The sequence below is a fragment of the Platalea leucorodia genome, assembly GCF_965183815.1.
Source record: "Platalea leucorodia genome assembly, chromosome: 7".
Classification (NCBI taxonomy): domain Eukaryota; kingdom Metazoa; phylum Chordata; class Aves; order Pelecaniformes; family Threskiornithidae; genus Platalea; species Platalea leucorodia.
Window position 1 is genome coordinate 73,409,226 of NC_138829.1, and position 16,228 is coordinate 73,425,453.

At 53.1% G+C, this 16,228-nt stretch overlaps 1 protein-coding gene and 1 long non-coding RNA gene across 3 annotated transcripts; one reads left to right on the forward strand and one right to left on the reverse strand.

The window, feature by feature from the left end:
* The first annotated feature begins 2,909 nt into the window (after nt 1-2,909).
* Nucleotides 2,910-4,532, forward strand: LOC309593517. Its single transcript, XR_014228861.1, has 2 exons — nt 2,910-3,089; nt 4,310-4,532. It is a non-coding gene; the product is annotated as an uncharacterized lncRNA (long non-coding RNA).
* A 1,962-nt stretch (nt 4,533-6,494) lies between these two features.
* Nucleotides 6,495-16,052, reverse strand: PSMD13 (proteasome 26S subunit, non-ATPase 13). Of its 2 annotated transcripts, XM_082318182.1 has the most exons (13): nt 15,858-16,051; nt 15,234-15,312; nt 14,281-14,315; nt 14,138-14,193; nt 13,716-13,759; nt 13,366-13,452; nt 12,345-12,516; nt 11,770-11,849; nt 11,560-11,685; nt 10,790-10,852; nt 10,079-10,159; nt 8,431-8,547; nt 6,495-7,301 (listed from the first exon to the last, which is right to left on the reverse strand). In XM_082318182.1, exons 1-13 carry the CDS (start codon nt 15,950-15,952, stop codon nt 7,206-7,208), a joined length of 1,131 nt encoding a protein of 376 aa, XP_082174308.1. In that variant the 5' UTR covers nt 15,953-16,051; the 3' UTR covers nt 6,495-7,205. The 2 variants fall into 2 exon arrangements, with proteins under 2 accessions (XP_082174308.1, XP_082174309.1); XM_082318183.1 differs by lacking the exons at nt 6,495-7,301; nt 8,431-8,547; nt 10,079-10,159 and adding an exon at nt 10,277-10,433 and having other exon boundaries at nt 15,858-16,052.
* Between the last annotated feature and the right edge of the window lie 176 nt (nt 16,053-16,228).

The window sequence follows — 16,228 nt, forward strand, 5'->3', positions numbered from 1 at the left end:
CGTCTGCTCAGTCCAGGAGCAGTGAAAGACACCGCGTCTCGCTGCCGGCTGCTGCCTGGGGAAGGCGAAAGCTCCTCACCGCCTCCTCCGGAGCAAGGCGGGACGAGCCCCTCCGGATTCAGCCTCAAGCCCACCACTGCCAGCCGCCAGGAGAACAGCTACGGCCATCGCCTGAGTCAGGAGGAACGCGCTGGAAAGGTGGCGTCAGCTTGTGGGGAAGAGACTGGGGGGCACAGGTAAAGGCCGTGGTGTTTGTCCCAGCTCCGGGTCCAGCCATGCTAAACAGGACCGAAGGGAAGGTTTTCCATGGGCACACACGGTAACGTGTCCTGGAGCGGCCTTCCTGCCAAAAAACACCCCGGGAGGAAGCTGAGGAAAAGGAGGAGGCCGGCAAGGGTATCCGGGTTAAGAAAAAGAGCTGCTGCACGCCTTCCTTACCAAAACGAGAGGTGAAAAGGGTCAAAGAGCGCTCCTGTGTCAGCTGCTCCCGGTCCTCTCCTCACCAGCTTCCCGGGAACGCAGCGGAGCGGCGGATGCTCTCTGCGTGGCAGAGCCGTGCGGGATCAGCCCTATTGCTGCAGATACCCGAGAGGCGCCTTGGAGAAACCCCCACAGGCGGGGAAGGGCAGAGCCCAACCATTAATATTTGCTCCCAGCTCTCCTCCTTTCGTATTCAAGGATCTAAACTCACACCTTGCCACAGCAAGTTTAATTTAGTCTTGTCTTTAATCTCCGCGACCACCGGCTGGTCCCAGGCACGGGCTGAGCCTGCGGCAGAGGCGAACGCGTCCAAGCCGCAGGGAGCGGGCGGGCTCCCCCGCACACCTCGGAGCGGGGAGCCCAGCGAGGCCCGGGGTGGGGGGCTTCTGAAGGCTTTTTTTTCCTTATTCACCTGCACGACATGTTTTTCTCCTGGAGAAGTCACAGCACGGGCAAGTTTCTCTAAGAATTTCAGGGGAACTCCATTGACCACATCTTTACCACCAGCCGTTTCCCCAGGATTTCAATTGGTCCTTTTCTTTAGCTCCTGTTCAAAACAAAATTGGCAAGGCTTTGCTCCTCAGCAAGCTTCTCCTCCTCCTGTTCACAGAAAACACAGCCAAGCCTTTCACAGCTGCCCCGGGTCGACGTGGCCACTCTTGCTGTCACCCCGTTAAGCCCAGCAAGGCTCCTCAGCGCGAGCTTTTGCCAGAGACAAGCAGCTTGATCTACAGGAGCAAAAGAGGTTCCTCGGTAGGCTTTCAGGAAGGGAGCGAGGCACAGGGACGCTCCCACTCCTTTGCACCCTAAAACGCGAGGGTCGGTGGCAAGAGGGGGTTTGAGATGCCTGCGTCGGTGCTAGCGAACGGCAGAGGGGCACTGCAGCCCTCGCTTGAGCAGTTCCCCGAGCAGAAAGGTCCTTCTTTAGCATTGGGTCTAGGCTAACAGAAACAGAGCTAGAGGCGCCCACGGCCCGCAAGCAGCCGGGGTGAGGCGGAGGGAGGCGGCTGTGCCTGGGTGCTTCTCCGGAGAAGGAGAAGGAAGAGCTGCTCCCAAGGCCAGGCAGCTCAGCAGCGCCGGCACTAGCAGCAGCACCGAGGCACAGCAGAACACGGGCTTGCTCTAGAAAACCACCCAAGGCTAAGGGGGAGGCAGATGTGTGAGGTGCCATCTGGGGGGGATCCTCGAGGGTCCCCTTTCTCAGAGGCAGGCGTTTTGTGGAACTGCGCAAAAGAAAACTCGTTGCTGCCGGAGGCTCCATCCCCCAGCTCTGTCTCTGCTGCACAGATTGCCGACTGCCAGCTGGTAGGAAAAAGGCTCTGACGAGCAGGGAATCAAAGGGAAATCCGTTGGAAAGCCAGCTGCAAGCAGCAGATACAAGGTAAGAGGATTCTGCTACTGCTTTTAAATTCCAGCAGTCATCTTTCATAACAAACCTGTGCTTGACCAGTCACGGCCCGTGCAGCCCGTCGTGCCGCTTTAAGGTAAAAGCCTGCACCTTCCCGAGACGGTTCTTCTGGGAAAAGAGCTCCGACCTCCTTCTAAAGACAAGACCCGACTTCATCCCGCAGAAGAGCCTGCCGCGACCATGAAGCCCCAGGAGCTGCAAGGAAAGTCAGGGAGAGGAAGGTGGCATCCCCGACTCGGGGAAGGAGAACTCAGCAGGTCCGTACGAGTCCTGGCAAACTTTCTGCAGAGCCGATTTTAAGGGAGAGAAGGACAAAGCCGGGCTATTCAGCGAAGCAGGCACGTGTTGGAGTTGAAAAGGGCACTGCTTCTCCCATGGACAAGCATCCACATATCGGAGGAACAAGACCCAGGCTCAAGGCTTTCAGCCACTTCTGCTCCGAGGCTGGGGCAAGTTGGAAGTTGCTTTTGCAAACTCCAGCCCAGCTGGATCAAACGCTGGCACAGCAGATCCGTCAGCACCTCGGACGGTCGGTGGCCGACAGGTTGCTGGACAGACACCACCGCGTACGCGGGTCTGAGCCCGTGCAAACACTGGGCAGCAAAAGATGGAGAAGCCACCGCCACGGCCGGGATGGGCAAGGTGCTGCTCGCTGTGCTCAGAGAGAGAAGATCAGGCACCACGTCTGCAACAGCTTACAAAAGAGCACGTTGTGCTTTGAGTGTTATAAATTTTAAAAAGCCCAAGAGAAGAGGTCTGCTCTCCAGCAGAGCGTGGCAGAGAGGTCCCCCCTTGCTGGCTGGGGACACAGTTTTTGACCTCAGCGGCATGGGGAGTTGGGTGCTGCTGAGGAAAAAGAAAAAAAAAAAAAAAAAAACACCAAAACCCACACACATGTTTAAGGGAAGAAAAAAAAATTAAGTAGTGATCCATTTGGGGAAATCTTGCCGTTTAAGGGCTTCCCGCAGCTGTGCCCCTGGGGAGCGGCAGGCCCCGTGCCCAGGAGGGGTGGCAGCGGGAGGGCGGTGGTGACGGCCCGGGCAGCTGCAGCCGGCCGCAGTGAGCGCGGCACGCTCGCCCTGCCGCCGCCATGTGGGGCGTTCAGCGGGGCTCCCGGCTGCTGGCCACCGTGCTGCGGACCCCGCGGGTCCCCCGGGCGCAGGTCACCTCCAAGCCACCCGAGCACCCGCTCTCCGCTGCTGTGAGTAGCCTGCGGGGGGCTGGAAAGGGGGGAAGCCACCGCTGCCACGGGCCGCCCGGGTCCGAGGGTGTCGGAGGGGCGCAGCCCCCCCCGTTATTGCCAGATTGTTTCTGTGGGGAGGGAAAGCAAAAGGGGAGAGGGGGGGGAAAGGAGGAAAGGCGCCCCCAGAGCAGTGCAAGCTCCAGCCCGCACCCCCATGGGGGGGACAGGCCCCGCTCCCCCCTTCTGGCTCTTCCTTCCATTTTATTTTATCCTCTCGGCCCCCTTTTTAGCCTTTGGGCTTTAGGGTACCTGCCGAGGGGTCCCCGCAGCCCAGGGTGCCCCCGGGGGGGGAAGCCATGGGGCAGCCCCAGGACCTCAGAGGAGGGGCAGCGGCACCGGCAGTCCCCCCAGGCACCCCGCCAGCACAGGGACAGACCTGGGCCCCGGCCCCCCCCTTTCCTGGGACACTCACCCCAAAGCGGGGGGCCCCGTGGGCAAGGACAGGGTCTGCTGCCATCGCAGAGCCACAGCTTCTGGGGCCCTCCGTCATTCCTCCCTCTGGGGACGATCCCCACCAAAAGAGGAGCGGCTCCGGCCCCGCAGACCCTCCTGGGCCGGGTGGCACGAGCTGGAAAAAGGCGCTTTTCACCAGAAATCCGGCTGGGTTTCACCTCCACCCCTTGCTTGTGGAGTTCAGCCCATGCCGCCTTTCCGAGGTCTGCCACAAAGTGCTCCACGAGCCTGGAGACTCTTTTTCTAGCCAAATAAAAAAAGAAATAAAGATGACAGTGCAAGGGGTTAAGCGCTGCCCTGGTGGACCAGAAATAGGAGAGGCTGCTGCTGGTTGCAATTCACACCTCAAAGTCATTTGAAAGTCAGGCGCAGCTGCTTTTGGAAACACTTGGAGCCCAAGCTCGCTGCGGACTGAAGGTCACAAGTTGCTCCGATTTCCCAGTGAGTATCACGACAGAGAAACACGGAGCGATGGAAACAAACCTGGAGAGCAGCCCGCTTGGCCCACCGCTGGTGGAAGGTGCTGTGCTTGCCCCGATCTCCCTCCCAAGGCCCCGGGGTGCGTCCACCCGACAGCCGGGGGCTGGGAAGAGCAAGGAGCAGGGACAAGCGCGCTTGATCCGTTGCACGAGGCAGCACCAGCGTGTGACCGCCCCAGGAGCCCCGCATACAACGTGGCCGTCACGCAGCCATCCCACTAATTCTTCTGTTTCTCCCGCCGGCAGGAGCAAGTCATCGCGTTTTCCGTGATGTCCGCGTGCTTCCTGATACCGACAGCCTGGATCCTGGCACACGTGGAGCACTACAAGAGCAGGTCAAATTAAGAAGTGGCAAGAACAACCTGCACCCCGTGAGTGCAGAAGCATGAGCGAAGATAAGACCGCAAAACGGGCCTTCACCGGGAAGGAACCCTCCGAGTTTGTGCATTAAAATTCACATTAGCATTCAGCGTAATGGCTCGTTTGTTCTGCTTCAACCCTGTGCTTGTTCGCAGGGGAAGGGATCTGTAACCCTGCTGCTGGGCAGCGCAGGAATACGCCGGCGGTATTCCTTGAGGAGATTGCAGCAGGGAGGCGTATTTCCCGCCGGAGCTTTTACCTTGTACAGTTGCAGCGAAGCACAGGGCAGATACCAAGGAACCACTCTCAGCGTTAGCAAGGAAGCAAAATCAAGTTAAATTCCTAGCAAGAGAATACTCAAAGGCTGTAAGCGACATTTAAAATGGCCTGCAGTCGGGGCGCTGCGCATCCGACTGCTCTTCCTCCCACCCAAAGAACCTCTCCGCCCCCCAAACGCGGACCAGATTTCCCCGGTTATTTGTGGTAGGGCGGCAGGCAGCCAGCACTTGTTCCACGCAGGGAGGTCTGGGTAGCAAATAACACTTCCAGAGAGCTTGGAAAAACCTCTGCACCAGCTGCCGTAGCTCGCTGCAGAGCTTCACGCTCGCTGCATCGGCTGCTCCAAAATTTACACAGGAGCGCGCGCTCCCCAGAGCACAAGAGGGTGTGCAAGTGCTCTCAGGAGAGGACTTCAGCGCCGCTTCAAGGGTAACGCTGCAGGGTTTTTCGATGCTCACCTGCAGCGACAGCAGCCCTACGAGGCGTTAGCTTTGCCGCAGGGGTGGCATTTCGCTTACTCGCAGCGACATGACGCGACCACGGAGATTGTGCTTTCTGCAGCCCTTTTCCTGTCCTTCGCTATGAAACAAAGGAAATGCTTTCCTGATCAGAACGCCCGTCTCCTCCGCGCGCTGTTCCGAAGTCAGTAAACACGGCACCAGGAACGAGCTTTGGAAGACAAGATGAAGCGTGAACCAGGGAAAGTCAAATCACACAACGCAGGAGGAGAAAACAACGTGGCTCGGCGCACGCTCCCGCGGCCGAGGGAGCGAGGGCAGCACAAGCCCCCGCGGCCGGACAGGGAAGGGGCAGGCGTTCAGGACTGAACAACTCCAAACCAGCGAGAACTTCAGGGCAGAACCGATTAGGGAGGCAGAAGGGTGGAGGGTGACCAGGTGCAGGGTCTGACAAGTTGATTTTGTTGCTGTTTTTAAAAAGCTGAGGTCTCCCTTGCCTGAAGCATCCTTGCACCCGCAGAGCAGCCTAGCGTCAGCCACATGCTTTCTTTTTTCCGTTGCCAGCATTAAACCCTCAGAGTCAAGACAGCAAACTCGAAAAAGCATGCAAAGTGTAACAATTCCAGCAGTACAGGCTGTTAGAGTGACATCAGAGGACCAAACTGCTAACTAGAGCTCCTGAATCGCAGCAGCAATCAAACTGGCGCTGCGAAGCAAGACCTGACCGTGGATGCCTCGGCAGCAGCATTTAAAAATCCACTTACATCCCGAGGAATTTAGGCAGGCGTGGGAACGTGACCCCCTTCAATTCAGAGTTACTGTTACAAACCTGCGCGGAGTTTGCTCTTACTGCCTTCTAATTAGGAGCGCTGCCATCCAAATGGCGGCTTGAGGTAGCCTCCAGGTCAGGTCTGCGTTTGTTTCAAATTCTCCCTGTGCACAATTATCTTCCATCCCTGTAAAGACTTCGCAGCAGCAATAGGGCAAAACAATTACATTACAGAAAGCTTTTAAAGCAGCGGTTGTTAAGAGGCAAAAGCAGAACAAAAACTTGTTGTCTCAGGGCGTATTTAGTCCTTTGCAGACCATAATGCTTACTCAACTTGAGAAAAGGCATCAGGACTGCAGCTTCCCACAAAAGAAAGGGACTTGCCATAGTACATACCGGGTACTACGTGCTAAGTAAACTCCGTACCAACCCCACCCGTGCTTAACAGACAGTTTCAGTCTGCATTGTTCGTGGGAAAAGGCTTTTTGTAACACTCAACCTAAAAGGAAGTGTGTTTTTAAACAGAGGCTCAACTGCAAGTTACGAAGACGACAAACACAGGAACTACAGAAAAGGGAAGGCAGAGAAGTTTATTCCAGCAATACTGCTGCACCTCACTTTAGCACAAAGTGTTCGTAAAAGACAACCACCCCCAAAAGTATATAAAAACACATCCACTAAACGGTAATCCTGGAAAAAACCCTTTGATGGAGTAAACACTCCCTCTACTGCAGATGAGGAGGAGGGGTTGTGGAGAAAGGGCGAAAGGAGAAAGATGATTTCAGTAGTGCTGCCTTTGGGCTGCTGCGGGGGCAAGAGGCTGCCGGGAAGGTCGCGCCCCGCCGAGGCCGGTACCTCTGGGACAGACCTCGCACGGTCAGGCACCTCTCCAGCCCGCGTTCGAAAGGGAGCTGCTGCTGCCCCCGCGCCCCGCCAACAGCCTCCGCTCCCGCAACATGCGACCAGCAGCACGTCCTCCCACAACGGTTTGGTAACAAGACTGACAGATCAGCCACCGGAGCCTGCGTCCTCCGTTAGGAGAGCAGGATGGGAGCTCTCGTGGGCAGTGCCACTAATGTCAGCGCATAGGGAAATCTTGACTCCAAGCACCAAAGGGTTACACAGCGAAAGGCCACTTACTCCTCCGAACAAGCGTCACAAAGCTGCTCTCCCCTCTGCCCGCCCACCCCCCTTCAATATAATTCAGTACAGAGTCAGTGGTCTGAGTGCTGCTAGCAGCAGCAGCAATTGCTCTCCCGGGGTAGTGCAAGGTCCTCTATGTTAGGATGTCGTGAGCTTGGTGCTCCACCAACATCTCCATGCTCCTCACGTCCGTGCACCAGAACTCCAGGCGGTCTTTCATCCCCTTGATCTGCAAGGCAAGCCCACAATAACTTTAATGCCTCAACTACTGGAAATACCGACACTCACCGTTAAGGACAAACACTTGAGATCCCAAACAACTTCTCAAAACCCCACGCATCTAGAAAGGGTGCTACTCAACATCTTTTACCATCAAAACAGCAATGTTCAAAGAAAGGCACAAAAGGAATTGTTTGCAGCTAGCATTCCATGTACTGATTTTTTTTTTTTTTTTTTAAGGTAAAGGCAGCCTATACAGTCTCCTGAAGTGTTACAAGGACCATAGAATCACAGAATGCTTTGGGATGGAAGGGACCTTTCAAGGCCATCCAGTCCATCCCCCTTCCATGGGCAGGGACATCTCCAACTGCATCAGGCTGCTCACAGCCCCGTCCAGCCTGGCCTTGAAGGTTTCCAGGGATGGGGCATCTCCCACCTCTCTGGGCAACGTGTGCCAGTGCTTCACCACCCTCAGCATAGAAAATTTCTTCCTTCTATCCAGTCTGAATCTCCCCTCTTTCAGTTTAAAACCATCACCCCTTGTCCTATCGCTACAGGCCCTGCTAAAAAGCCTGTCCCCGTCCGTCTTATAAGCCCCCTTTAAGTACTGAAAGGCGGCGATAAGGTGTCCCTGCAGCCTTCTCTCCTCCAGGCTGAACAACCCCAGCTCTTGCAGCACCTTCGTCTTTATCACCCTGAACTTCTCTCTTCCCAAGACAAGCGTGCCACCTACAACCCAGAAACGCCAAGATTTTGTTTCATGCATTTAGGCTCGAAGCAGCCACACAGATGTCTGCAACCGTCTGGACAACACCGTCACAGCGTTTGTGTTTTGTGGTGGTTTGTGTGGCTTTCAGAATAGCATATTAGCGACACGTCTCTTCCATTTCCTGACAGGTTTCTAACTACTTACTGCAAAACACAAAGTGCACCACATACCCAAAGTAAAAGGTAAAGGCAGCAACGTAAAAAGGAATGAGGAAAAGCTGATACACGTCCTCGTTCCCGGAGCATCTTCAAGCAGCACGAGGGAGGCTAATTCTCAGACAGTAACCCTTCATAGTTCTTATTTTAATTTCCAGGTCACCTCGCATGACAAACCAAGTTAGTACTGCCCTAACGTTCAACCTGGTCATTACCTGTTGTAGATCCAACACGCGTGGCTGCACCCATGTCATGTGCACCCTCTTATCGACTTCATCAATACTGCCCTTTACCAAGCCTACCGAGAGAGCCTTCATCACCAGCAGTTCCACCTAAAAATAAAATAATAATTCAAGGAAACACTTGAGGATCACCCAGCTTCCCCCGAGATGAATAAAACCTTTAAATGGCACTAGTTTTTGGAAGACTGTTTACTACACACAATAAAATGAAGAGCAACTGCAGCCGCTCTCACACCCACCCTCTTTTAGGTTAGCATACTGCCTTGAGACTCGACATCTAAACATACAGGAGAAAGTTCTTTTCCCTAAGAGTAGATTTATTTTCTTTTCTCTGAAATCCCAGGAGGAACAAGGTAATTGGAAAAAGTCAACGTGGATTTACCACAGGTGACATGTGCTTGACCGCTGTGGTTGCCTTTTTAAATTAACGAACTTGCTCAGCGGTCAGAGGGAGCGCTGTAGGTGCCCCGTACCTTTCTCTTGGCAAAGGGCTCAACGAGACCATCTACCACATCCTTGTTGACAAGCTGGGAAGCCACAGGACAGGCAGAAGGACCACAAGATGAGCGGAAAATCTGCTGAACTACCGAGCTCAAATGGCAGTGGCTAGCGGCTTGCAGTTGAACAGGCAGCTGGTCACAAGTAGCGCTCCTTAGGGGTCGATCCTGGGTCTGATACCCAGACTACGATTTAATGATTTAATTATCTTTAAGCTAGCCGGATGACAACTTCACAGATGACACCAACCCGCTAGGGAGAGGTAGATGTGCTGGAAACAAGAGCTACCACGAAGAGAGACCTGGATAGACTGGGCTAACATGAGTCACATGAAGTACAGCGAAGCTATCACGGCGTCCTGCAGCCGGGACCGAACGATCCCCAGCAGCGGCGCAGACGGAGGCCTGACGGGCTGCGGTATACGCCGAGCACACTCAGCGGAGCACGCTGATGGGAAGGAGCAGAGTCGGGGGGACAGCAAACTGTGCAAGAGGCAGGGGCGTGCCCCTGTAGCAACAAAGGGGAACTGCGTCCTGGTCTGCAGCAGCAAGACCACAGCCAGCACATGGAAGGCCGGGACTGTTCCGCTCGGCACTTGTTGGAGCACACCCGCGACACCGCGCTCTTCTGCATCACCCCCTTTCAGCTTGAGGGGGGGCACTGCAAAACCGGAGAGTCCAGCAACGGGCCACCGAGCTTGGGAGGCTGAGAACTTGGCATTATAAAGAAATTGTATTTGTTCAGCCTAGATAAGAGGCAGCTTGGGGATACCTCATCAGTCTTCCCGTACCGAAAAGGCAGTCACGCGGCAGGTAAGAGGTATTTAAAAGACGTGGAGATGCGGTGCTTAGGGACATGATTTAGTGGCGGACTTGGCGGTGCTAAGTTAATGGTTGGACTTGATGATCTTAAAGGTCTTTTCCAACCTAAACGATTCTGACTTGCCAAGAAACAGGAGCACCAAGCAGTTAATTTCTTCTTAACCAAGAAAAAAGTTCTCCAAATGCCCAAGAACAGGGGAGCACATTTCTACTTAGAGTTTACCTATGGGAGTGGGTCTATCCAGACACTTTTAGATCTTCAGAACTTAGACGTTAGTAAGTTTGGCTAAACCTGAACTCACCTCATTCACAGTGACTTTGGCACTCTTAGCAATCTCTTCAAAAGTGAGCTGTCTGTGGTTGGCCGGTCGGGTGAAAGTCATCTGAATTCAAGTAAACAAAGCAAAAAATAAATCCCATGCAGTTTTAGTTTTTTCCCCAACAGCGCGCACAGCTTCCCTCCGACTGCCCCGCTGAGTTCTCAATCTGCAGCAGCAACTCCATTTCTCATATTTAATTAAAATACTTCACAGAAAAATGCATTTATGTCAGCAGAAAGGAGTAGTACCGCTCCCTCCTCCACACACACAACTCGCTGCTCCAAGCAGCGGATTTCCTAGGCAACAACGTGATCTCCACCGGTCGGGTGAAAGTCATCTGTCTGTTATACTAGAACATACTTTAAGAGTTACCATTTCCGATACCACCCGCAAGATACAAAGCTTGCTCTTTTCCTTCCCACCTCCATATCCTGCCTGAAAGAACACACACCCCCTTGAAATTGCAAACAAGTAGTACCCCACGAGGCTTTTTCCCTAGCCGTACTTGCCTTTTGGCACCACCTAGAGGCAAATTTTGCAGTCACCTATTTATACCCACGAGTTTCTCCAAGAGGAGCGAATGGCTGCCCCCAGCAGAGAACAGAGTATTTACCAGCGCTACCCCCACCAAAAGGCGGTTGGAGCAGTCCCCTGCCATCTCCCACATTTAACGCATCACAGTTCTCAGCTCACCTCCATCAGACATAACAGTTGAATCTTTTGCAGCAGAAGCGCTTCATTTGCGGCCAGATCTGGCTGTAAGAGGATGAAGTGGAACAAATAAGTTCATTACTACTTCCCCCGCCTGCCCCGGGGAGAACAGCATGCTACGCACAGGAGTAAGCCACACAGGGACCCACTACCCTCACTTAGGAGGGAGGCGGCCATCACAACCCACCCACTACTTGCTACCCGTTCCACAAAGCAAACCGTAAGAACTGCACGATTAAAGGCCGCACTTCACACGGCAGGCAACCTTTTACCAAAGGCCGCAGCCTTGCACAAGCGGACACACAAGTCGACCTGTAAATTACTGCTATGTCAATAATTTCTGGTATAGCCAGTGTAGTTAATATCCAACACCACTGTTTTCCTCAAACTTCCTAGAACACAAGGGAAAACCACTATTTTACATGGGAAGCAGTTTACTACTGAGTGAACGGCATTATGGAAATTAAATCAGAGATTATCTTCCCGTGCAGGACTGCATGACGGTTTTGTTTGCCTTCCCCTTGGATCACGAGAGATTTCTCTTTACTTCTTTCAATCACCCAGACACAGAGGGAAGCCAAAAGAAAACTAGTGATATGTATCAAGATGAAAGAAACATTACTGCTTCTATAATTAAAATTATACCAACGCTCCAGAGTCAGGAATCCTTAAGGTAAAGGTCCACAGAATCTAAGTGTCCTCTGCAAGTACTGAGCCCAGGCCTTAAGCAATATAGCAACTCATTCACTCACCTGCTGACCCCACGCCGACTTCAAAGCCTGAAATGTCTCCACGTTACCACTGTTGAAGGCATAAAGCGTGTCAATCAGCCACTGCCGATCCGTGTTTCTCAGGGACTCCAGAACAGGGTGCATGAGCTGCAGAAACCAGGCAGGACAGCATTAATAGGGTAAAGTCAATTCCTGATACTCAACAAGTGAAGCAATGCAGCATCAACTTACCAGCTCCCCAAAGTTATAAACACCTTCTCCCAAGAGCCCTGCCAGTCCCAGGGTAAAGGCTCTCTCCTGCTGCTCCGAGACTGGAAAAACAAAAACAAAACCAAAGAATAACCAAATAAAAAACCAAAACAAAAATAGTTTGGATGAAGCAGCAGTCTAAGCCCCACCAACCCCTCCCTCACCCTCCTCTCTGTGCCTACACCAAGTCATTCTCAGCCCTCCTTGTCATCCTCTCCCAAGCCTGAAATCTGGAAGCCTGCAGCAACCACCGCAGCAGCACAAAAGGGCCACTTTCTCAATCGGTATTGAAGATTTTTGGGAACTAGAACAAGCTGTCCCTTCTGGTGGGGGCACTTCCCTCCTTCCATCACCTCAACGCAGCTCAGGAGCAGAATCCTACTCGGCCATTCTTCTTGCGGGTTCTTCCTCTTTCTAGCTAGATCCTGGCCCAACCACAGCAGACTCAAAGCAATGTTGAGAGAAAGCTGTTCTCTGCCAGTGCATTTGTTCAGATTGAAGGGATGAAACAGAGAATGAAACCTGGGACTTTCTATGCTTGGCAAAGGAGGAGTTACCCGGCAGATCTTTAACATCAATGCATCCCAGAAACCGCAGAGCGTCCTTATAGTAAGAGGCATGGTTCCCAATCGTCTGGTAGTACTTGCTGGAGAGATCATAGAAGCGGCTGTGAACTGAAGTCACCCCAGGGAGGTTGTTCAGCATCTCCTCAACCTCCTCAATGGTCTCCTAGAGGGGGGTGAAAACCTGTCTGTTAAGGTGAAGCTACACCTCACACACAGCCGTGCTCTCCCAGCCTTCTACTTCCCCGCTGTAAGGGCTGCCCCATTCCTGTGTGGTCCAGAAGTAACATCCACTCAGCAGCAGAGCACGTGGACCAGAGCCAAAGCCACTACCACAGTATTAAAGATAAAGCAATGGCATTCTTCCTTTACATAGTGGTTAGGTAAAAAAAAAAAAGACCAAAACACAAAAAACCCAACCCTGCAGCTATACTTATACACACATGCTTTATATATACTTATATCCACCAAACTTTGTACTTGCTCTAAGAGACATAAAGCTGCACTGCGTGAAAAAACTTCAGCTTTAAGAGATGGTTCTAAAAAAAGCCAAGAGATGAAATAAACAACACGCCTAGCGCAGGAGAGCATGCGCTAAGCCAGTCATCGTTCGCAGCTCACCGACAAGCAGCGTACATACTGCTGTATTCACGAGACCCTCGAAACTCCAAACTGGGATAGTTTTTCCCCTCTCTTCTGAGCTGTGCACAGCAACAGCTGCAGTGACCAGCTGCAGGCCACCGCTAAGCAACAGCGCCTCAAAGGCTACGTGCATCAGAACCTTATTGAAAGTTCAGCGATTCGGCCATAAGTACTGTACTAGCATTTTTACAGCCTCTAAGATGTAAATCAGAACCGCAGGTCTTCCTGGAAATCCCAGGAGCTGCAAATTTATCATCTTCTCATTCAAAACTGAAGCACAGACACGGGCACGCCCACGCTGCAGGAACCGCTGAAGCGTGTCACAGCGCTCCCAAACATCCGAACGCTTGGACTACTCAAGTCATCACCTCACCTTGGTGACCTGCAGGTCTCCGATGTTCAGCTTGAGCGCCCCAATGGCTGTTTTACACAAAATGACAGCTTCATCGCTGCTTTTTACCTGCAGTTTCACAAAGATACGTGTTTAGAGAGTGTTACCCTTGCAGCCAGGTAGGCTCTAGAAACCTAGACCGCGTTGGTTGCATTTCATTTGTTAACGTGTTTCTGCACTAAAACAGAGAGCTGTTCACTGAGAAAAGGAGCAGGTATTCTCCAGCATAGCCTTCAACATACACACGTCTGCCGCTTCAGCTCTGCCATATACGTTCACACGCAAAATTATTCCTGTAGGTGGACTACCAGGAAAAGCAATTTCAAAAATACCTTTTCTCGAGTCTTTTCCAGAAAAGTAAGGGCCACATTGGGATCTGAAGGAGAAAAAGAAAAAAAAAAAGGCAGCACTATCAGGAATTCCCATGGAACTAAATCTCAATCTAGAAATAAATCCTTTACTGGATTCATGAAGACTGCAATATATTTTTTCTACAGTGTACCGCTCAGCCTTCAAAAGGTGCTGCTATCGTAGGTCGGGCTTTCTGCTCATCAGCCACTTCTCCAGCGAAGCAGTAGATTTGCTACTCTATGTAGAGGTAATTATTTAAGCTCTTGAGTTAGTGCTTTCCCTTTTCAATACACCAGAAAGACAACAGCTTAACAGTGAAGATTTAGCTGTTACTATTAACTGGTTACATTTCATAGGCATCAGTTGCTAAAAAACACCGTAAGTGCCAGGTAAGGACACTTACCTGTCATCTGTCTGACCACATGAAGAATGATCTCTACCAGGGACAAGGGGTTCACCCTGGAACAAAAACCTCACTGTCAGAACAGGCTCAGTCAACAGCAGGTTACCTAAAAACAAACCTAAAAACCAGGCAAACTCACTCACCTGTGTTCAAACTCACTGATGAAGTTCTCATACAGCTGTAGGCACAAAGATACCGACAGTCAGGGCAAAGGGATATTTCAGCTGCAACACTCACTTTTCACTGTACCCCAATTCAGTTTTCCGACAAAGTAGCGGGCACCCAATACAGAAGCATCTACACTGCACAGAATCCCCGAGCCAAAAATTGCTCATTTTCGATAATTCTGTCTCTGCAGGCTCCTTCCAACTGCAAGGAGCGATTCAGGAGACTCACAAGCTAGCAGGGACTACAACACAACGCCCCCCTGCTACGGGCTGGCCTCGTGCGTGCCTTTGGTTATCGCTGTACCGGGAGCACAGGCCTAGAGCTTTCAAGTTTCTCTCTGCACGCATTCAGAAAAGAGACTGTCTCTGGAAACCCACGGCTCTTTATCATGGAAATAACTACCTCCTGGGGAACTGAATTTTAACCTAAAAACACAAAAGAGAGCAAAATACTTGATTACTTGTAGCATCCAGAGAATATGCAACTCTGGACCGAGTACACGTTATCTTCATAAATGGAAGAAGTTCCCAGACAGGGGGTGAAATAACTTACTGAATACTTCGAAGCACTTGTGAACACCTGACAATCCATCCTACGCTTGCAGTTGTAAACCCCTTGTTACAAAAGGAAAAGAAAAAGGCTCCCCCTGCACCCTCCTCCAAAAAAAAAAACAAACCCTCAAGTGAATGAAATTAAAGAATCATTTTAAAACTGCTAAAATTGACACATTTAATTTTAGCAGAATTTTCATACACCGACAAAATCCTGCACACTCACGAGTGCATGGACCCCAGACAGCTGAATTCACTTCGTTTAATAATTCCCCAGAGACAAGTCACAGGCTGCTTATTTTTCACTAGCACAAAAATACCGTCGTTTGTCTTTGCTACGAAAAGATAAAACACTTGGGCACAATCAAGCACTTCACCTTGATGAGTCCATCTCCTTGGGCAAAGCAAGGGTCCTGAACAAAGTCCAACACTTGCAGAGTCAGCTGGTGCCAGAGCCTTAAGAAACAAGAAGGTCGCTTGGTGAGTTCACGCTTTATATCAGGCCCTCAACGCCTGCCGTACCCCGTGTTCCACACTCAAGAGTCTGCTGAACCCGCCTGCCCCTGCGGCTGCTGTGACTAAGGGCGGAGACGGACCAGAAACAAAAACCGGTGGCAGAGACACCCCCCCCCCCCCCGCACACTGACAGAAAGTTATGCTAGGAAAATCAAGGAAAATCACACGGAAATCAGCTCCCTGCTTTTCCCCGGCTACGTACACGCTGGTTAAACCACCGCTAAGCCAGGGGAAGGACAGAGGGAGCAGCCCGGCCCCGGGCGGGCTCCTCAGCCCGGCACCTCGCACCGCACCGGCGCCCCGCTCCCTGCGCCACAGCCGGGCCCGCAGACGGCCGCCCCCGCGGGCTGTGCGGAGGGGCAGGGCCCCACAGCAGCGCCCCGGGACGCCCGGGAGAGCCGGGCCGGCCCCGCCGAGGGCAGCGGCCCCCCGCCCGGGGCAGGCCTTACCACAGCGGCGACCCCCCCGCCGCCGCCCCAGCTCACTTCTTGTTGTAGAGCTCCTCCAGGCGGTGCCACACGGCGGCCTGCCCCGGCCCCGAGCTCTGGCTCTGCTGCAGGAAGCCGGGCACGTCCTTCATGGCGGCGGCCGCAGGGAGGGAGGCAGCGGGCAGCGACGCCAGCACCCGGCCGCCCCCGCGCTCGCGCCCGCCGGAAATGCACACTCACTTCCGGCGCCGCGCGGCGCACGCTGGGTACCGTAGGGCCCCGCGGCGATCGCCCTCCCCGCCCCGCCGTAGCCATGGCAACGCCTCCCCCCTCCCGCCCCGAAATCCCCGAAACGGCCCAAAACGGCGGGGCGGGGGCGGGGCGGGGGCGGGGGGGGGCGCTGCCCCGGGGGCGGGGGGGACGGGGGG

Excerpts from the sequence above, each read along its gene's own strand:
- PSMD13 (XM_082318182.1), bottom strand. The coding sequence starts at position 15,952 with ATGAAGGACGTGCCCGGCTTCCTGCAGCAGAGCCAGAGCTCGGGGCCG. Across the intron at positions 13,760-14,137 it reads TGTGGTCAGACAGATGACAG|ATCCCAATGTGGCCCTTACT; the intron begins GTAAGTGTCCTT and ends TTTCTCCTTCAG. Across the intron at positions 8,548-10,078 it reads CCAAAGTCACTGTGAATGAG|GTGGAACTGCTGGTGATGAA; the intron begins GTGAGTTCAGGT and ends TTTTATTTTTAG.